The sequence below is a fragment of the Apiospora aurea genome, assembly GCF_038362705.1.
Source record: "Apiospora aurea strain CBS 24483 chromosome Unknown utg000004l_segment0_segment0, whole genome shotgun sequence".
Lineage (NCBI taxonomy): Eukaryota > Fungi > Ascomycota > Sordariomycetes > Amphisphaeriales > Apiosporaceae > Apiospora > Apiospora aurea.
Window position 1 is genome coordinate 3,825,128 of NW_027117391.1, and position 21,537 is coordinate 3,846,664.

At 54.4% G+C, this 21,537-nt stretch overlaps 6 protein-coding genes across 6 annotated transcripts; 4 read left to right on the forward strand and 2 right to left on the reverse strand.

Moving 5' to 3' along the window:
* On the forward strand, window positions 1–1,390 carry PG986_005983 (mitochondrial carrier; the record flags this gene model as incomplete). Its single annotated transcript, XM_066842205.1, has 3 exons — window positions 1–222; window positions 288–585; window positions 645–1,390. The coding sequence occupies 3 exons, from the start codon at window positions 1–3 to the stop codon at window positions 1,388–1,390; spliced, it is 1,266 nt and encodes a 421-aa protein (XP_066702067.1).
* A 687-nt stretch (window positions 1,391–2,077) lies between these two features.
* Window positions 2,078–5,033, forward strand: PG986_005984 (uncharacterized protein; the record flags this gene model as incomplete). Its single annotated transcript, XM_066842206.1, has 2 exons — window positions 2,078–2,670; window positions 2,765–5,033. The coding sequence occupies 2 exons, from the start codon at window positions 2,078–2,080 to the stop codon at window positions 5,031–5,033; spliced, it is 2,862 nt and encodes a 953-aa protein (XP_066702068.1).
* A 1,504-nt stretch (window positions 5,034–6,537) lies between these two features.
* On the forward strand, window positions 6,538–8,109 carry PG986_005985 (squalene monooxygenase; the record flags this gene model as incomplete). Its single annotated transcript, XM_066842207.1, has 1 exon — window positions 6,538–8,109. One exon carries the CDS (start codon window positions 6,538–6,540, stop codon window positions 8,107–8,109), a length of 1,572 nt encoding a protein of 523 aa, XP_066702069.1.
* A 737-nt stretch (window positions 8,110–8,846) lies between these two features.
* On the reverse strand, window positions 8,847–10,167 carry PG986_005986 (dolichyl-phosphate beta-glucosyltransferase; the record flags this gene model as incomplete). Its single annotated transcript, XM_066842208.1, has 2 exons — window positions 8,847–10,004; window positions 10,066–10,167. The coding sequence occupies 2 exons, from the start codon at window positions 10,165–10,167 to the stop codon at window positions 8,847–8,849; spliced, it is 1,260 nt and encodes a 419-aa protein (XP_066702070.1).
* A 1,696-nt stretch (window positions 10,168–11,863) lies between these two features.
* PG986_005987 (transport protein Avl9-domain-containing protein) lies at window positions 11,864–14,444 on the reverse strand (the record flags this gene model as incomplete). Its single annotated transcript, XM_066842209.1, has 4 exons — window positions 11,864–13,390; window positions 13,446–13,658; window positions 13,713–14,136; window positions 14,203–14,444. 4 exons carry the CDS (start codon window positions 14,442–14,444, stop codon window positions 11,864–11,866), a joined length of 2,406 nt encoding a protein of 801 aa, XP_066702071.1.
* A 5,244-nt stretch (window positions 14,445–19,688) lies between these two features.
* PG986_005988 (uncharacterized protein) lies at window positions 19,689–21,462 on the forward strand (the record flags this gene model as incomplete). Its single annotated transcript, XM_066842210.1, has 3 exons — window positions 19,689–20,023; window positions 20,083–20,606; window positions 20,657–21,462. 3 exons carry the CDS (start codon window positions 19,689–19,691, stop codon window positions 21,460–21,462), a joined length of 1,665 nt encoding a protein of 554 aa, XP_066702072.1.
* Between the last annotated feature and the right edge of the window lie 75 nt (window positions 21,463–21,537).

Sequence of the window (21,537 nt, forward strand, 5' to 3'; positions counted from 1 at the left end):
ATGCCCCTGGACGATTTTCGGAGCACTTCCACGGCTGCTCCGCAGTCTGATTCGTTCGGATCAGTCGCTCTTTCGCCCTCTCCTGCTGCGAACAATGGACATTCTGCGCATTCCATCTTCCCGTCGACTTCCTCGGACTTCATAGCAGGATCGAAACCACCTGAACACACAAACATGGCACCCAAGGACGGGGAATGGGAGAGGCGCTCGCCTCTGCTCCAGGTCAGTTGCAGCCGCAGGCTCTGTGCAGTTGCCCCTACATCGACTGACTCGTCGCGTGCACACAGAACATGATCGCTGGAGGTTTAGGAGGTACCACGGGAGACATGTTGATGCATTCGCTCGATACCGTCAAGACACGACAACAAGGCGACCCTCATTTCCCGCCAAAATACTCGTCCCTCGGCTCTTCGTACTACACGATATGGCGCCAAGAAGGCATTCGGCGAGGACTCTACGGCGGATGGCTGCCCGCAATGCTGGGGTCTTTCCCAGGCACGGTTCTGTTTTTTGGTTCATACGAGTGGAGCAAGCGGGTTATGTTGGACTATAGTATCCAGCCTCACATCGCATACCTCACAGCCGGTATGTGTCTTCTCCAGCAACAACTCACGCAGAAAGAATACTTACGCAAAGTCAAACAGGTGCCATTGGCGATTTCGCTGCCTCCATCGTCTATGTGCCATCTGAAGTTCTGAAGACCCGTTTGCAACTACAAGGCAGGCATAACAACCCTTATTTTAAATCAGGTTACAACTACAAGTCAACTTTCGATGCCGTCAAAACCATTGTACGGGTCGAAGGGCCTAGCACTCTGTTTCACGGATATGGGGCAACGTTATATCGCGACCTGCCCTTTTCCGCTCTGCAGTTCATGTTCTACGAGCAGTTCCAGAGCTGGGCACGTCAATGGAAGCGGAGCCGTGAGATCGGGACGCCGCTGGAAATTTTGACCGGCGCTGCAGGTGGAGGACTTGCTGGCGTAATAACATGTCCCTTGGATGTGGTGAAAACACGTCTACAAACGCAGATAGAACCCGCGCCGCCCCCTGCACCGAAGGAGCGCACTGCGGCAGAGTCAAAGTCTGCGGCGAAACCTACGCATCCCAAGGCAGCCCCTCCTTCTCATGAGCAACACCGGCTTATTTCTACGTCCTCGCCATCAACACACACCCCTCGGCCAGGTGCCACCACCCTGGATACCTCGTCGGTGTTCAAAGGCCTGAGAATGATCTACAAGACAGAAGGCATCGGCGGCTGGTTCAGGGGTGTCGGTCCACGCGGTGTCTGGACCAGTGTACAGAGTGGATGCATGTTCTTTTTATACCAAAGCATTTTGCGGCAATTGGAGGTTTGGATACCCCGGGAGGGAGCGGAAGCATCATTGTAATGAGAGATGGGGGGTTGGTGATGGGGATGGCGCCCTAGACGGATGTACCAAACATGTACTATATCGGAACAGCATTTGCAGGGCGTTTGGAAATCCATAGACGAGGCTTTAGATGGGGATGAAGAACAAGATAGATCATGAGCAGTTAGACAGGCACGCACACACACAGACACACCAACACAAATCTCGAATCTACCACCAGTGGCTTTTGGCAATGGTCCCAATCGCCGCTCCCCAATGCAAGAAACAAAACAAAAAAACCGCCAAATTATTGGCAATTCTACAGAAATGTCGTTTCATTCATGAACTGACGACACCCAGGGGTTGCTTCACCAACTTTGTGCAAGTGGCAGTGGTGTTGGCCAGCACTAAAAAGAGCACCTATTTAGCGGCCATCAAAGATCAGTGGTCCCACCAAGGTCTAGGTAGGTTAAGTAGGCGGTAATACGTTGATCCAGCGCTTGTGACTGACCTCCAATTCCTGCCCCGGCCGCCCGGCCAATTGACCCCAGGGAGCCTCAGCCCGCAAAGTTAGCTTTCCCGTCGTCGTACGATTGTTCAACGACGACATCGACTGTAAAAACGACACATACCTTTCGATCCGAGACGCCATTTCATTTGTTTTAATACCAATGGTCGCTAACTAACGTTCGAGCTCGACATGGCTCAGACCCATGCGCTACTACTATGTCTCCGCCCTTGCCCGTGCCTTCGAAGGCCGCGATACATGCACTCAGAGGCCTGGCCTTAGGCACGTCCTGTGCCATTGGCCTGATTGTGGACGACAGGCGGCGGCGGATCAGCACCCTGCGAACCGCGATCGAGAACAAGAAGAAGATTAAATCCTCGAGGCTCTACCACGGCACGGCCGACGCTGTTGCATTCCCCGTCGACGACCCGGCCTTACTACACAGCGACGACCTGCATTGGCACTACCGGCCGGATCAGCTCTCGAGCCTGGAGGAGCGGCGAGTGGAAGACGACTCAAATTCTGTCGCGACGCCCCCGGGGCAATCTTCGTCTCAGCCTTCATCGCAACCTGAGGCTGTCGAATCGCAAAGGACTACGTCAACTAGGCCAGCTACGCGCCAGGGATCTAGACGAGATGCAGGTCCTACACGATACTCGGTTGAGCCGCTGCGCAAATTGTCGTCGTTGAGCACCTCCTTCGACGTGCCGGTAGGGAGGGACAGCGGTGGCTGGGTGCGCGGGCCAGCACCTCAAAATGAAGATGTGCCCAAAGCAGACCTGACTCTCGTTATCAGCGGCATCTTGGACTCGTTAGAGAAAGATGAAAATAGCTTGGATGGGATCATTGGCGATTTTCTGCAGCAGGTGCAAAGCAAAAAGCTTACTCGCGCAACTTGAAGACAGGTGGTGCGATCTTTCTATAGCGCTGTGCAAGCACTGCCAAGAAAAAGGTCGTTGGGATGGTGCACAAAAGGTTCTTGCTGCCAGTGTTCAGTCAGGCTGGCTTGGCATGAAGCAATATTGGGCGCATGATCCTATACCCGTTATTGAATCAGCGCTGCCTTCCGCTGAGCTGGCGTCGGACCGAAACGAACGAGCTAAGGCTCTGGAAATGCTGCGGCTATCCGTACAACTGTTCACGCCGCACTTCAAGGACAATATTTCCATGCTGTCCCCAGAGTTGCCTCCTCTTGGGAAAATCTTGGTTGAACGTGTTTTGGCCTTCAACCAGCCCCAGTATGTTCGCGAAATCTATGGACGTGTCTTGCCTCAACTAGCAGATGCCACCGAGTTCACGGTCATGGTCATATCAGCTCTCTTCGAATACCGCGACCACAAATCCGTCCTGCAACTATTTAGGGCCAACTTCTCGAAATGTCATCCGGACCAACAGTGCTTCAGCGACACAGTGGAGATGGCTGTGAAGTCTGTGGAGTATATGGCGGGCGCCCGGGCTAGTTCCGCCTTACGAGCTTTGGCAAGCCTGTGTCACAGCAGTAATCAACCCCTGAAGACTTCCTGGCTTATGAGGATTCTGCAAGCAAATTGGAGTCGTCTTGGCGACCTCCAAAAGTCGCAAGCCCTATTCGATCAGATGTTAAAGGAGGGGCTACTCGACCAAGTTGCGTACCCGCAATATGTTTACAAGGTTATGGCCGAGTTCTCGGTGATGGCTGGCGACATTGGAGCGGCGCGACATTACCGCAATGAGGTTATCATGATGACTCCCGCGATGGCCAAGGATGTCGGGTTAATGGGCTATTTTGCCCTAGCAAAGGCTCAAGCAGGGGACTGGGACGGCGTTTTGAGCGACTTTGCCAAGATGAAGCCGCATAGGGAGACGCAAAGCGAAGCGTACGAGCAATCATTCATTCGCATACTGAAGGTCTTTGCGCAAGATCATCCGATTGCCGAGGTCGAGCAGTTTGTTCAGTATTATATCCAGGAAATGCACATGCAACTGCACCCATTCATGGTGTCTCTGGTGGCCAACTTGTATGGAGAATTTCATGATGCCCCTGGGCTTATTCGCTGGCTCCAGTTTTGCAGCTCGAGCGGATTTGCCCTGTCCCCTAGTTTCGTCAACGCTGTTCTTCGAAATTGCCGACTGAAGTGGAAGCTGCCGTTCCGTCAACTGCGAAAGCTGTTTTCTGAGATGAGGAAACTTCAAGGTGCGAGTGTTGACGATGTGACGCAAAACATGATGCACAATGCGGCTTTGATGGACGGCAATTATACTGGAAAGCCGGCCCGCCAAAGAGTTCGGTCTTTGAAGCTATCTCTAAGCCGGAAACCCTACTACGCGAGATCTGCCAACAACAGACAGGTTTTCGCTGCAATGCAAGAAGAGTTGCAGTGCGGTCGGCCCAACATGGCCGTGTACATGTACAAACGGGCTCTGCAGTACGGGATGGCGTGGTGTCCTCATTGTTTTCGCATTGCTGTTATTGCGTCCCTCAAACGGAAGACGGGGAACTTTGCAAAGGCAATGAGGCTCATCACCAGCACGTCGCAGCAAGGACACGACGTGGGCATTGCTGTTGGGTTGTACATTAAAGCTCAATTGGATTCTTTCCGAGGCGCGTTCGAGGAGATCATTGATCGACTGAGAGCCATGATTGTTCATTTCGAATCCGCGGGCATAGTCATCAATCCCTCGGTCCTGACACACGCTGCAGTCATTGCGGCCAAGTCGAGGCGCGATGCCCAAGCCGTATCCCTTTGTCAAGTTGCCATGCAGAAGAGAGGGACGACGAACCCTTGCTTCACAACCCAGAGCCTGAGGGCATTGCTGATGGCGTATTATCACTTGATGGATGTGGACGGGCTCCAATGGGTGGTTGGGTCACTGTCTTCGAGTCCTTGCTCGGCAGATGTGCGTGCATTGGCATTGCTCAAAGAAACCCGAAGACACATGAGAAAATGGGAAACGACGGACCGGGTCTGTTCGATGAAGGACGTTCTAGAAGCCGGAATTGTCAGCATCAAGGAACGCCGGGCCCTGCAGATTCGGGAAGGTGCCAAGATCCAAAAGGAGTGCCTGAGCATAATGAGCGACGCTGTGGCCAAGATGGAAGCCGGCAAGCCGTATCGGGAAGCCGGTTTGGTGGCTGAGACCCCAGGCCCGACTTACAACGACCTCCCGATCCGGCAAGTAGCCGTTGGGGGATGATGTTTTAGATATTCTAGATGCTGTACATATTTATATGATTCATGTAGCAATGCAATTAGATATAGGTATCATGCATGGTTTTACACAAGCCTCCAGGTATGTGTAAAGGGTTTCGTAGGTGCACTCGTCCGAGTGCTGGTCAGTTTTCACCCTTTTGCTACCTAGGGAAATGTCGTGTCACGCAAGGTGTACTTGTACTACTGTACATGAGTACGGCCTCTGCCAAAATATGTTTCGGGAAGCATTTGGCCAAGCAACTGTCCCCTTCTGGCGCCTCGCATGAGGAGAATAGACTATTGCAGTGCGTGTGGCCTGATTATCGGCGCTACGTAGAATTATATTGAAGATGGCTCAGCAGGATCACATGCTAATAGAGGTCTCTTGACAGGTGGTGGCAGCATCTCGGCCACGACAATCAAGGCCAGAGGGCAGGTTCTGGGCAGGGACCCGAGTGAGTCGGAAAGGCTACGTGCTGACCGCTTGTCATATGTCCGACGGTTGACCCGTTGCATGCTTATTAGCTAAGGCGAGATAGGGAAGGGCTAGGGAGGCCGGGGGGCCAGGTAGGAGGCCAAGGAGGCCAGGAAGGGTTGGTTGGGAAAAGGGCTCAAGCTAGAAAAAGGGTACCTGGGCAGCGGAGTGCCAGGGCGTGTGCCAGGACCCGTTGGCGGGGTGGGGGCTTAACCCAATTGAACGGCTTAGGATTACGACGGAAGCAGCAGAGAAGGGCAGGGAAAGAAGAAAAGAAGAAGAAAAAAAAAGCAATAATCTGGCAGTCTAGAAAGGCAGGCCCACCCAAACTTTAGGGGTCGACCCCGGAAGGGCGATGGCAGAAGAGATTGGACTGCCTGCCCATCGAATGACCATGAGCAGACGTAATTGACTATCGGACTATCATGGGCTGCTGGCTGCACTGTTGCCAGTTGACGCGCTTGACTGCCTGAGTACATTGAACATCGTCGGCTCGCGGGTCGAGTGGTCATTGAAGGCCCATAAAGAATCAAGAAACCGCCACGCCACGACACCCCAACCCAACCCAACCCGAACCAACACGAGTCGAGCCAAGACAAGTCGACACATGCACCACCCGCCGCCGGCCTCTTGTACTTACTGCCTGTACGTACTACCAGACCTACTATTCACTACACATCTATGTACTTACCCTACCCAACGTTGCACTGCTTTTTGCGTTGAGTGTTGCATTCAATTGGGCCCCTTGAACCTGCCTAAAACCTTAACTTACACCACCAATTCATTCATTCTTTTGGTGTTGACTCGACTTACAACAGGAACTGAACGGAACGCTCACCTCGACTAAGCGCTACTCCATATTACCCTCAACTCCCCAATCCTCGCCTCTTCCCACCCACGAGCGCCCCTCGCTCCCACAGTCAGTCAATCCTTTGCGAGATTGGGAACTCTTTCGTTCTTTACCACTCCACTCCTTCGAGCATACCATACACACATCCTCCCGCCATACACACACCCAGCCCGAGCTGCTCTCATGGCGACACGAACCGAGACCCGAGACGAGCGCGAGGAGCGCCGCGTCACATATCATGAAGCCGATGTCGTAGTGGTAGGTGCCGGCGTTTTCGGGTGCGCCGTAGCCCACGCCCTCGCAAGCCAAAACCGCAGCGTCCTCCTGCTCGAGCGCTGGATGAAGGAGCCGGACCGCATTGTCGGTGAGCTGATGCAGCCGGCCGGCATGGCGTCGCTACGAAAACTAGGTTTGGGCCACTGCGCCGAGGGAATCGACGCCGCCGCTTGCTACGGATACAACGTCATAAACTACGGTGAGGAGGCCGTCATCCCTTTCCCCAAGCTCGACGAGGTCGGCGCCCAGCACCTCGCCCCCTACGTGCTCATGTCCGAGCCTACCCAAAATGGCCACGCCAATGGCAACGGCAACGGCCACGCCAACGGATCGGCCAAGGGCAAGACGATCAGGGACAGGACAGGCAGGCCCGAGGGCCGCGCCTTCCACCACGGCCGCTTCATAAACCAATTGCGCAAGGCCTGTCTGGCCCACCCCAACATCACCATGGTCGAGACCGAGGCTGTCGCCACCATCAAGGGCGAGCACGCCAAAGAGATCCTTGGTGTCGAGGCGCGGACAGTGGATCCCGACACTGGCAAGAAGAAGCCCGACTTCTTCTTCGGTCAGCTGACCATTGTGGCCGATGGCTACGCCTCCATCTTCCGTAAGCAGTACGTCGGCCGCATGCCCGAGGTTCGCTCCAAGTTCTACGCGCTTGAGCTCATCGACTGCCCCCTCCCCGAGCAAGGTTACGGTCACGTCTGCTGCGGCGACCAGACCGTTGTTCTCCTGTACCAGATCGGCACCCATGAGACTCGTGCCCTCATCGATGTGCCTCTGAACTGCCCCGACGCCGCGCCCGCCAAAGGTGGCGTTCGCGGCTACATGGCCAACGTCGTACTACCCCAGCTGCCAGCCGCGATCCAACCCTCCTTCCGTGCCGCCCTGGAGAAGGACGACAAGATCCCGCGCAGCATGCCCAACTCTTGGCTTCCTCCGTCACGCCAAGACACGAACCCCGGCATCGTGGTTCTTGGCGATGCCATGAACATGCGCCACCCGCTAACGGGCGGTGGCATGACGGTGGCGCTCAACGATGTCCTCCTCCTCTCAGAGCTCCTGGCCCCGGACCAGATCCCCAACCTTGGCGACAGCGCCGCCGTGAGCAAGGCCATGGCCAAGTTCCACTGGCAGCGTAAGAGCCTGACGTCCATTATCAACGTCCTGGCCATGGCGCTGTACAGTCTCTTCAGCGCCGCTGACCCGAACCTCACAGTGCTGCGTAAGGGCTGCTTCGCCTACTTCAAGAAGGGCATCGTCGACGAGCCCGTCGGCATGCTCGGCGGTCTCATCCAGCGCCCCCTCACCCTCGCTTACCACTTCTTCACCGTCGCCTTCCTGTCCGTCTGGATCGACTGGAAGGAGAGGGGTCTGTGGGAACATCCCCGTCAACCTGTGGAGGGGTATCAGCATCATTTGGACTGCCTGCGTCGTATTTCTCCCCGTCATGTACCGCGAGGCGTTATAGACGGATAGCATGGGTGACGGGTGATGGATGACGGGTTGACGAGTTGACGAGAAGAAACGAAAAAATGTCGCGGCCATATTTCTTATTTGAGATCTGAACTGCTTTGCTTTTAAAATAGCCTTGCGTCTCGTTTTCTCATTTTTGGAAGTTTGGCTCATTAGAAGGATGAACGACTGCAAAAGATGGCGCACGCTCGCGCGTAGCGCCCAAGCATTTTGGCTTTACTACCGAGCCGGCACAAATGTTACTGCTTGGACCTGGTGTTTTACGGCCAATAATCCCACACCACTGGTGTTTGCTCCAGCTAAATGGCTAGGAGAAAGAGAGAGTGTGTGGTGGGATGAAAAGCTCTACTACGCGGTCGATATCATTTTGGGAAAGCCAGCGCTGCTGTTAGGCAATGGGCATTGTTCGGCGGGCGCTTAGGAGTTATGTACATATCATATCAGAGGCAGGGCATTCATCGCCACATCGTACATAATACTATAATCTATACGTGGAAGACGATCTTCATGATTGATGCATGTCCTGGTATATCTCAAAGCGTTTCTTGTGCTATGATCTCATCTACGTTCACTGCCATGCCCGAAATTTGCAGGTGATGAAGCAAACTTTGGTCTTCTGCCATTGTGACAAGCGCGCCATCTTATGTAGTAGTAGAGCCGTTCGCATATACAAGCAATTTTCTGGTATTCTTCCCCGGGGAATGCGGTGTATCCGTTTACCCATCGCTCTCGCGTGATATCTATGTAAGGCGGCGTCTATACACACCCATCATCCAGCTCGCACGCAGAACAGCCAAGCCAACAGCCATCCTAACGCTGTCTTGTATGACGTTTAGCTTGCTCCCGTCCACTTCGTGCCAGTCAATAGGCACCTCGGCTACCTTGATCCCGGGACTGCTGCCAATAACAGCACCCTCACTCGACAGCACCGGCACGGCCGGGGCCGACTCGGCCAGCATAAGCATCTCGATGTCGAAGATCCAGCCCTCGGCATGCATGTAGGGGACGATGTGGGGGAGAGCCTGGCGCGAGAAGAGCTTGAAGCCGCACTGGGTGTCGCGGAGGCGCGAGGTGGCGGGGGGCGTCAGGATCATGAGGATGAAGTGGAAGCCGCGCATGAGGAAGTTGCGCAGGGCCGAGCGCTTAACCACGGCCTCGCTGCCGACGAGGTGGCCGCGACTTCCGATCGCCACACCGCGATGGCCGGCGTCAGTCACGTCCTCGCAGCCCTCGATCAGCTTGCCAAGGTCGCTGAACTTGGAGGCGCCATCGGCGTCGGCGAAGAGGGCGAACTCGCCGCGCGCGTGGCGCAGGCCGTGGGTCACGCCGCCGCCCTTGCCGCGGTTGCGCTCCAGTGTCACGAGCCGCAGGACGTCGTGCAGCGCGTGGCGCCGCGCAAAGTCCAGCACCACCTCCTCGGTCCGGTCCCGCGACCCGTCGTTCACGATGATGATCTCGTAGCCCGTGAGCGCCTGCTCTGGCGGAATCCTATGGTGCCAGCGCGGCGAGGTCGGGCTCGGAGCCCCCTTCTTCTTCTCCTTGTCGCCGTTGTCGGCAGCGGCGCGCTGGGACTCGCGGCCGAAGTGGGCGTCCAGGTACTTGACAGCATCCTCGAGCGCGGGCAGAATGCGCTTCTCTTCGTTGTAGGCCGGGATCACGACGCTGAGGCGAATCTCGGCGGGTTCGATGGAGCCCGTGTCCGGGATGGGCAGGAGGGGGCCATCGGCTGCTTGGGTCGCGCGGTTCTCGCTCGCGTGACGCTCGGCCAGCCAGCGGTCGTGCCAGCAGGGCAATTGGCGGGTGACGACTTTACCGTCGGGGGTGGTGGTTTTGTACGTCTTTTCGGAGGAGAGGACGGCGCGCGGGTTGGGTGCAACGAAGTGAAGAACTGCGTAAATCTGTGGTGACTGCTTTTTAGTATTTGTGGAAACCTGCCAAATTGCTCGGGGTGACCCTAACTGTGTAGAATGCCGTGACCAGTAGCGCGGCAAAGGCCAGTATGAGCAGAGGGACCGGTGTCGCTCCGACAGCCCGGGCTAAGAGGGAAAGGGCGTCGTCCATGGCGGGCATGTGTTGTTGTTCGCGTTTGGGGAGAGTGTCCTCCCTCGCATGTGAGAAGTCACAGGTTAGGCGACTGGAAGGTGCCGAGATGTTTCTGTGGTGGAGGTCAATCGCATTCGGGACACGGTTGCTGGCGGCTCAACGGCTGACGTCCGTATGCAGGGTCCTTCGCTTGCGGGTTTAGTGTTTAGTGGGCTGATCCCCTGGAGGATCGAGAGTACCCCACGCTCCTCCGGGAAGGTCAAAGTGTGTAGCCGAAGCAGGTGCTACGGAACGTACTGTGAACGAATGCGGTGTTGAGGGCTTTCCCAATTTCATATGGCAGTTACATACTACTTACATACACCAGGAAGGTGCGCTGCTTACCATTACCTCATGTCGCTCAGTTCAAGCAATCAAGTCACAACCTCGCCACCATCGTACAACTCTCGCTAAACCGTGAGTATCATCAATACCCCGTACATGAATGGTTGAAGGCCCGTAGACCGGCAGCGATGCCTACGAAGTAGGTCCCCATCGCAGTAGCATCGTATCACTGACGTTGTCAGCCTATAACAATCATCCCGAGTGAAGTTCTAGCACCAGAGGATGGCTCTTTGATCAATGGCAGCATAGATGCACTCTCTACAGTCCAAACTATCGTCTGTCCTGATTGTGGCCCGAAAGGCACGTTCATCGTCGACCACACAGCATCACCATTCTTCTTCAAGCCCCAGCACGAAGCCAAGCACTCAATGAAAAAAAAAAAAAAAAATGAAGACAAATCTTGGGAGAAAGACTCGTTAGGTTCCAAAATTTTGGCCGTCGATACTGGATGGCGAACCACCCAGCAGCCTTGAGTACTTCTTGATCTACCCGAGGCGCAGCCCAACAACAACAACAGTAGCAGCCGTAGCCGCCCCGCGTTGCCGCCGCCGCCACCGCAGAAGAAAGGAAGAAGAAGATTGGAATCCCATCGACCGCCGAGCAGGTTAAATAGGACTGGGCCCAGTGCACCAGATCAGTAGAGTGTAGCCACATCTGCCTGAGGAGTGCTTGCCTTCGATCAATCAGTGCCTCAGGTTTGAGGGATTCTGCACCAAACCTGTCAGTGGCGGACTCGCGTTGCTCTGAGGAAGCCGCACACGTGCAATCTTTCAATACCCACAAACCGGGCAGTTGCTTCAGGAGCTGCACCATCAGGAAACCCCCAGTTGTATGGAGATTGTGCGTGGTTCCTTCCCCTGGGGGTGACGTCCCTACTTTGAACGTGCCTCGGTGGCCATTGCATGGCAATGCTTCAGACAACTGCATATTTTCCCAGCCTCCAGGTTTTGTATAGCATTGACTGGTGTCTCTAGTGCATACCAAGAACGCAGCTCTTGAAAGCATGCCATCTGACTGCCCTTTGACCGTGCCAGTCTTTGTTTCTATAGGGTTGCGGGCGGGCCATACTTTGTGCTGCGAGAAACCAGCATACTCCCCCTCCCAAATGTAGTATATAGCTTCCTCGGATGGTTCAACACGAGACCGCGTGATGGTACGCAATTCTAGTCGCTGTTAGTTCTGCGAAATAAGATGTTCTACGACGCAAAAAGCATCTTGTGGCCCAAGCTGAATGACAAGGAACTACCGAACGAACTCATCATGAACAGTAGTCAGACGTATCGTATTCAAAATTTTGTTGATCAAGCGCGTGCTGGTATTGGACGCGCTGCTATATAGCACTGACATCCTTCTTCTGCTCTTCCGCTGGCGGGATAGCCTTGGAGTCCACATCATCTTTCTTCTGTTCTTCTGCTGGAGGGGCAGCCTTAACCAACTCCTCGTCTTTCTTCTCCTCTACCGGAGGGGCGGCACTGACCTCCACATTGCCTTTCTTCTGCTCTTCTACTGCCGGAGTGGCAGCCTTCACCTCCACGTCCTCCTTCTTCTGCTCTTCTGCTGCTGCTGGAACAGCTTTGGCATCCAGATCTACAATACTCTTGGCAACAATCTCATCGATGCCTTCTGTTTGAGGCGACCCCTGGGCGGTACTGTCGTTACCCAATAGTGGCCGTTCAGGCTTGCGCGGGCTCACAGGGCTGGACGCAGTACTTTCCGACCCTGCCGCGTCGAGTAGACTTTCGCTGAAGCTGTGCTGTGTGCCTGGTCGTTGGTACTCGCCCCTGTCATTGGTATCGGTCGAGCCCCGCATGGCAGCCCACCCTTTGTCGAGAGGAGGGAAGCCCGGCGTCATCGGCCCAGGGCTGTTAAGCGGCGACGAATATCCGTTAGCGTCCGTCTTTGCCTTGCGGGCCCCGAATCCCCATCCTCCGCCAGTGGTACTAGCGCCGCTGTTTGAGCGACCCCAACCTTGCTTGCGCTTCTCCGACGCCCAGGACGCCCAGCTGCCTACATACGCACCCACCTTGGCACCAGCACCAGCACCAGGGGTGGTCACACTTGTCTGGGACTCCGGGCTCTTTGCGCCCTCGGCAGAGGGAGACTTTGCCTCTTCGGCGCGTTTGCGTTGTGCTTCGCGCATTGTCTCCATGTCGGCATAGAACCTGTTGAACATGGTACTGGCCTTATCTCGGGCGGCGGCTGCATTACGGCCCAAGACTTCGCGTCCAGCAGCAAATCGCTCGTCCAGATGTAGATCTTGCACTTGCTGCTGGAGACGCCGTTGAACATCCTCCATTGTCAACCCACCAGCACAAGGGTGCTTGGGTTCAACAATGTCAAAGAGCAAGGAGTCAGTGTGTGTATTCCACATCCGATAGTTCTCGGTCTTGGCCCAATACTCTACAAACTCGGTGCCAAAATCAACCGACGGGTCGCCTTCCACATGGGGTAGAACCACCTTCGGGTCATTTCCGTGCTTCGCCAGGTAGTTGCGGTATTTGACCGCGGCAATCAACGACAGCAGATACTCCTCGAATTGAAGCCGGATGTACTCTTCGCTACCGCGATAGCCCATATGATTGGGACGTTGAGGATTCTTCTCGTCCCAGGTGTCATTAACTTCCTGGGTGATGACATCTATCCATCTTCGGTCACTTGCAGTAAGCACCAATGCTGTGCGAAGTGATGTCGACGTAATGTTGATCGTGTCATCGTCTAGGTTGATGAGAATATCGCTATAGCGGTCCTTCTGTTGTAAGAGGAGAGAATTCGTGCTGCCCACAATGTACGACTTTGTACCGAAATCCGCGAGAATATCGAGTTGTTGGAGAGGCGTGTACGGGCCGAACAAGCTCCCCTGTCCCAAGTTAACAATACTGGCCAGCCGTTTAGACAAGGGTTGAAGATCTTACCTTCCCGAAGATCTGGAGCGGTAGCCCCATGTATGAAAGCAGCGAATTGCGGTCACTAGTCCGCAAACTCGTCGGCTTGCTCAAGCTTTTCTCGTAGAAGTCTAGATCTGGACCTGCACAGTCCTGCAGACTCCTCAATAGACCCGGAATTAGAGATATAAGAGAGAACTGCATCATACACAGGCGCTCGCACCTTGAGCCAAAGAACAACATCTGCCAAGGCTATCAGCACACACAACAACATTGGCGGCAAACTTCATTACTCACCTTGGGCTGCAACAGGCAACATTTCAAAAGCACAAGGGTTTGCCATCGGAACTCGCGTACTAGCTCACGAAGGCTCATTCCCAGGTACTGATCCCGGTCCTCTTCACTAAGTTGCCCTCGCTCTTTTTCGTCCTTCAAGCTTTCCTGGAAGCGTCTTAGAATCTCACAGTCGGTGAATTCACGCTGTGCAAACCAAGCGCTCGTAACCACCGACAGCCTTTCTCGGAGCATACCGAAGAACTGTGGGCTGTCCGCTATTACCACCACCGCCTTCTGAACCGTCGATCGAGTCACTTCCGGCGGCCGATTGAGAAGCTGTGACGCATCCATCTGGCGCGTGCAGGATATACCGAAGAGCGAAGTCGGAGGCAGGTCTTCGGCGGCGGGTTTAAGCAAGGTAAAATAGGAGAAGTCCTCGGTCGTACTGCAATACATGGACGTATAAATATCAACACCGAAGTCAAGTAAATGGTTGTGCCTTCCCACTTACGCATGCGCACCGTCACTCAGCGCCATGAAGGGCAACAACGTCCAATCCCATTCTGCAGCTGGGTCTGTCCCCTCTGACACCCCAAACCACTTCTCGACCTCGGGCCCCCTCGCATGGTGGAAGTCTACCACGGTGACCAAAGGAATGAAGCCGGGCGGCTTGGGTATCCCCGGGCTCGGCGGTATGCTCGCGGCCGAGCTCTTAATCGAGGCCGCAGGTTGTAGCTGAGTTGTGTCCGCCATGGTAACGTTACGGGGCAGTTCGTTGATGTTGGTGGGCGGTCGCGCAATTTAAGCAGTGGGCTAGACTGCGGTACTGAAGCAGCGGCCGCAGCCTATTGCGCATCCAGAGTTGCGAGGGACAAGGAAGGCGATCGAGCGGTTCATCCAAGCTGGCCAGGGCGTATATATAAAGGGCGATTGACGTCACGGTCGACGTGGTCCTAGAGGCGCATCCCCCGTGGCTTCAAATGCTCGAGGGCGGGCGACGGCAAATGGGCGATGGCTGCCGACAAGACGGGCTGAAAAGAAAGATGGCGAACGAGAAAGCGACTCGAGGTATGTTTGGTTGTGTTCAGCAGGTAATGGGACAGAAATACAAGAACACAAGCGGTCAGGAAGGGTCCGACTTGAGATAATCCAATCCCAGTTGTTATCCTAGCATTCCACCACGACACGGTCAGCGGGGCAAAATCATTAGAGCAAATCGAGTACCGTAGCTCCAGGCACAAGCAACAACGCAACGTCAATGGCTCGGCGCTCACCAATGCGAGACAGAAGAATCTTGCTTCCTTTTATGACATGACAACATTCGAATTGATTTCGCTTACAAGATCAGCTCGGAGCAGCTTGCTGTGTTGAGGGCTGGAATATAGGCTGGAGCGGGTTGTGATATTTATTGATCCGTATCCCTAAGGGCCATCCAGATATTGTCATGGGGGGAGGACAGCAGCACACGCACATAAGGTTAATGCACGTATGTACGTACATATGACAGTGGAACTGTACTGTTCCATTCTAGAATCGGTGGAATTGATGGATTGATCAGGGAGTTCTTCCCAACATTAGTCGCCTTGGTCCCCGTGTCCCCCTCTACATACGCCCCCTCTAAAGCTCCAGCTCCTAACAGGAGTGGGATGGATGCAATGAGTAGCAGTCCTCCAGTCCGCCAGTCCCACAGTCCCACTGCGCAAGATGCGTGCCACAAATCACAAGCTTGTAAACCATATGGGCTAAGTTATGAGCGCGCCTGCACCTACATACATACATCAAGGTATGTAGTCGAGCCGGGCGATTCTTACCAGATAATCCGATTCCTTATTGCCGAGTCTGTGACAATATTATTAGCATGGGACGAGCGTTGCCCCACGGCAACCATCACAACAGCTCAACCATCTCATGATTTCCTGACACGAGTCTGCCGTTACGGTCAAGACCCAAGACTCAAGACTCAAGACCCAAGACCCAAGGGGCCAGTTCGAAAGAGCGGACGAGGTCGATCCAGCAGGCCGAAGCTCGAACTCCCCTAGCATTGGCAGAGTAGATTTCGTCCTATCAAATGGCCCGATGCAATGCATACACAAACAGCGACGAGGTTTGCCGAGCCCTCTTAGCATGGAACCTCCCCCAAATCTGCAAGACGTGGCGATCTGCCAGCTGTCCCGCATTGCATAGACGAAATCTTGCAATACCGGCATCATCCGTTGTCCCCAAGAACCTCTTCCGCCGAGCTAAAGAGGAAGATATTGGCGAACCGCCGATAGGCAAGTACATCAAATAGGTAGGTAGTGGATGCGGTATGGTAGGCTTCTGTTGGGCCGCCCATTTGATCGGGACTTGCAGCCACCGAATCGCCCGGGCTCTTTGCCAATTAGGCGAACGGGCGTAGGGGTGGGTGGCCTATTAGTACTATGTCGCCCGCATCCCACACTTCATGTGAAGACGCGACTTCGGGCCCAAGGTGTGAAACAAGTAAAGCCTGTGAGAGCGGTTTGGTAGGCTGATGGGGGAGACGCACTAGGATCGCCAGAGGCATACATACCTACATGTAGTTACATAATATAATGTATGCACGGGCCGTATTCCACCTTGCTAGCCAATCAACGATGCTGGCATCATTGGTCGCCTTCTACTTACTGTTCTTTACTGTTTGGACTTCACCAGTCACTGCCACATTCCTCCCGACGAGCTCCTGGTACTTGGCTCTCATCCTCATCCATGGTTTCATATCTAGGACTATCAGTCATACCTACTCTTGTTTTCTATTTCTTGTCACCTCGGGTTTATTGGCCCGGTAGTTTCGGTAGCTCAGCTATTTCACCTCTTCGCCTCACTCTAATGCAGCAGTCGCTACCAGGTCTGTGGCCAACGACAAAAGAGATGCGGTGCGATGCTCTGTCTGCGCTGCAACCCCCAGGCCCTCGGTAGCCCAATAGTCTGGTCAATAGTGAACGGCATGACTGCTGACGCTATTTAACACAGATGAAAGTGCGATCATAGGTCCAACGCTGAGCGGGCTCCTTGCTTTGAAGAGCGCCGACTCAGATCAATGGATTTGGGCTCAAAGCACTTTTGCTGTTGTTGGTCAGGTCCGTACCAGAGCTCCCCAGCAATCGAGGCACACAAGCACGCTGGTGCGCTGGCCAGCCAGGAAACTACTCACAACGACCTCGCCAGAACTGAAGACGACCGAACGTACCCTATGTAGGTGGTTGATGATGCTGACGTACTGAGCACCTGCAAAAAGACTGCTTGCCTTTCCTATTGTCTGGTACTGGTCATGGGTTGGCCCGTCCCTTGGGGGCCACATTCGTTGGAAAGGGGAGCATTCGGATCTTCGGGTTTGCGCGCATCAAGTGGCCGCACTTGCCGGGCACACTCCTCATCAACACCTGGTTGTAAGTTGATCGCGCCATAGAATCTGGAGCAGCCGATGCCGACCGATATCAGTCACTCCCTGTCATCTGTATGCAGTCTCACGCCCGCTTCGAAAGTCCACACCCAGGCCGTGCAGTGCAATCTGTATCCTAACGAGCACTCCATCGATATAGTCACCAGTCGCGCGGCTGAAGGCTGAAGCGAGGGCGGCATCACTTGATGCGGCTTTTCTGCTTACATGACCCCAACCGTCCAGTCGCTGAGGGAGTTTGTGAATTATAGGATCCGACTCATCACCGGAACCCGCGGCATGCTATTTAACTTTTCTCCTGAGAATTTATGTTTCGTTGAGACCGAGATCGTCTGGTTCCATCCAGATGCAACAACTGCAATGTACAAACTGTATAAATCCAGATCTTGGCACTTTGTGGAAACGTGTCATTCTCGTTGCAGCGTCGATCCATGATGCCCCAAGCCGTCGTATGAAGATATAAGCGAACTACTTGGAACAAATACCTACCTCTGATGTTTCAGGAGGCTAAAGGGGCCGGCCGAAGTAAGGTGCTGTGATGCAATCGTTGCCATGAGAAGAACGAGATGCAGTCAATCACCCCTTTGCTCGCAATAATAAGCTTTACGATGGTGGTGGCATTTACAGAAGGCCGGTAGAGATGAGTACTTCTACTACCTAATATATATTGAACTTGGTCCCCCGAAGTGGGCCCGACAAGTCGGCGACAGCCAATTATGGCGTTTACAATTGTCATTTCAATCAGATTATCTGCTGTCATATAAACCTCGGTCCAACAAGCAGGGCTGCAGGGCTCGGCAACGCGTGTGTCTGTGTGCCCCAGTATTGGATATGTGTTCTTCGTTTACGAAACCCGATTAAGCCCTCGCCGCTGAGATGGATATGGCGCCATCAAGCACCGGACTATATCGATATATACTGTATGTAATGTAATGTACATTAACGATCAATCTGATACCAGCCCGGAGGTCTTGCACCCACCCACCCACACACACAGCTACACACTCTCCTTTACATGTAGCCTGGCTGGGCTAGTGCGACCCATTCTTGATAACCGAACCAGGCGGATCTTATCACGTCCAGGCACTTGCAGGCGACCCTCAAAAGATTGCCAGATAAAAATGCTTGGCACTTGGGAGGGTGTCCTGTCAGATTCGAGATTTTCGAGGCCTAGGCATGTCACCTAATAGGGGTGATCCTGCCTGTATGCTCTACCTACTCCTCCAGCATCTCCTGTTACGGGCAATACTCTGGGTTTTCTGATAATCGGCATCATCTTGGCGAGGAATCGCTGTGCTCTGCGAATCTTGCCCTGCATAGCACGGCAGAGACAGACACACGATCCATGCCCCTATTCTATCAGATGATCCCGAAGAACGTATCGTGGACTCGCTTGTGTGTACATTGATGTATGTCTGCACTGCACCTACCAGGTAATGGACCAACTTTAAGGCAAACCAGAGGGAGATATGGGAGACGTCCCGTTTGATCTCTGCTGTGCACACGGTAGATGGACCCGAAGCTGGGGGACTCGCCTAGACCCATGCTAACTCAACGACAGGGGGCCACTGTCCCCCTGCAGCCCCCTTCCTGGCCAATCAGAGCGGTTCGAATTCAAATCATCTGACCACCGAACGCCGACTCCGGGCTCAGCCCACGCGGACAGAGCACTTCTGCACTGTCGTCCACAGCCAGAGAGCCAGGGCGAGAGCCAGAGCCAGAGACAACAACCAGTCGACTGATTCCAAGTGCTTTCATAGAGGCTCTGACGGTTCGGTCCGGTCTGTAACAATCCAAGGCAGACAGTGGCTCGCCCAGGTTTGATGCCAGTGCTGTAATTTTATACTTCCGACCCTGAGTAGTGCTGGCCCCGAAGCTTCTTTCCCAAGTGCCTTCAGCTGTCCCGTCCCTGTCTGATCTGGAGAACCTGAGTCGAGGTGGCGGAGTGCGGACAGACTTCACTCCTGCCTACCCGCTTGGTGCATGTCTGCCTGCTTGCCTGCCTGCCTGCCTGCCGTATTGCATCGTCTGGAGAAAGCATTGGCAACAACAACAGCAACAACCTTCTTCTAGAAGACACACAGACTGACCACACCGCATTTCGATCGCTTTCTGAAGGGAGACGCAACTCGATGTGGCCGTGCCGTTCGCATCCCTCCGTCGCCGAGCCACTCCACGCGCAACATCAATCTCTCCCTGTGTAGAGAGCAGGATACTACACATCGCTGGCCACTAGTCATAAGCCTGCGCTGTCCCTCGCGCCCAAACCCTACGCCTACGTACACAGGTGCTGCTGTAGTTATCCAGGTAGCCGACGATACTTGTGCTCTATATATCTCGATCGTATCACATCACGCGACCGACACCCGCGAAATTGTAGCACCTCGAAAAGCTGCCCGGCAAAAGGGGTCTGCTGATTTCCATCAACGTCACAGCATCTGAACATACCCGTTTGGGTTCTCCGGAACAGGTGGCCGTCAGATGTCAAACCATTACGAAAGGCGACAATCACAACATACAAACATCGCTTCCTCTTATATGCTGGGTGCTGGCTCAGGTTGAAACAACAACGCAGCACGATGGAACTCGCCCACCAATCAAACCAAAATAATCCAATGGAAGGCTCTGCTTCAGGTCGCACTGCCCTCCCTTCTCGTCTCACGGCGTCGAGGGAGAACGCGCAGCCAATGGACACCAGCGACTACCGCTATGCATCTTCAACCGGATCGCGTAGCCCAGCAGCCGACAGCGTTGCTGCCTCTGAAGCCAGACGTAGCCCGTCTATATTGGAAAGCGCGCATGCTACCTCACCAAGTCTATCGCCGCTACCGTATGACAGCGCTCAGGATGGAACGCCGGTGAAAAGCAAGGCAAACACGCTTGCTGTGCCAAATCAGGGCGGCCAGATCTGCAGGTAAGAGACATGCTATATTCCCCCGGAACCACTGGACCATCAGCTTACGTGAGCTGCAGCAATTGTCAGACTACACGGACACCGCTCTGGAGACGATCACCGCAAGGCGCTATCATCTGCAATGCCTGTGGTCTATATCTCAAGGCACGGAACTCATCTCGACCTACTAACCTGAAGCGCCCGCCTACCCTGTTCACAGCTGCTTCGGGACAGGATTCGGAAGCGGCCGCCTCGAAAGCTTCTTCGCAAACGTCCGGCGCTACGTACGTTGCAGCCGACCACATGCCTACAGGATCTTGTCCTGGTGGCGGGCGCTGCAATGGCACTGGCGGCGCCGAGGGGTGCAGTGGCTGTCCAGCGTACAACAACCGGGTCGCCAAAAGTGCACATATGACCAGCTGCCAAGGGCAGGACACATCCAACGGGCAAGCTCCTGATGATGGGCCTACTCCAATCGATGTGGCTGCTCAGCAATCGCAGAACCAGAACACTGCTGTTGTAATAGCTTGTCAAAATTGTGGAACGACAGTCACCCCTTTGTGGCGTCGGGATGAGGCTGGTCACACCATCTGTAATGCCTGTGGTATGTAACTTGGTATGCGTATGCTGGGGATTATGACTAAGACAAGACAGGACTTTATCACAAACTCCATGGTGTCCACCGGCCGGTTACCATGAAGAAGGCCATCATCAAGCGACGGAAACGAGTCATACCAGTGACCCGAGAAGAGCAAGATGATGAGAGTGCGTCATACTCTCCAGAGCGGGAATTTCAGAAGGCTCGTCCGGACTCGGAACGTGGGACTATGAACGCAGATGGATCTGTCAACCTCGGGCTTCGCCGCCGAACGGAACACCCCTTAACGCTTTTACCGGACCCCGTCCGCCCCAACCAGATATCAGCCCAGCTACCTTCCACTGATTTGACTGCGTATCATACAGCTCATACATCGCAGTCTCTTGACTTGCGGGATTCGCTTATCGATGATAACCGACTGGCGCCCTTGACATCTATCTCGGTGATGAAAGACAGGCAGTCGTCTCTGTCGCCAGCATCGTTTCTATCGCCCTCACGAAAAAGATCATTCTCAGCTGCCGAGTCGGAGCTTACCTTCAGTGATGGGGGATATGAGGGGTCGAAACGACTCTCGTCTATCAACTCCATCCTCAACCCATCTAGAACGTCACAAAGCCCAAGTCTTAGTGCTGTGGAAGACGCAGCAGACTCGCTACGGCTATTACGGTCCCCAACTGGGACCTTGGCATCGGCACCGAGCCCAGGCGCTTACTCGATCACGTCCACGGCCACAACCCATACCCACACGATGGAGAGCGAGAGGCTCAAGGCAGAGAAGCGAGCGGCTTTGCAGTTGGAAGCGGAGAAAATGCGTGAGCTGTTGGCAGCGAAGGAAAAGGAGCTGGCTGCTCTGGAAGAATAATGCTCAAAAGGTGGGCGAAGCGATATGCGACGTGTCATCAATGTAAGAGAAGGCGCATGAGTGGCACACATGCCA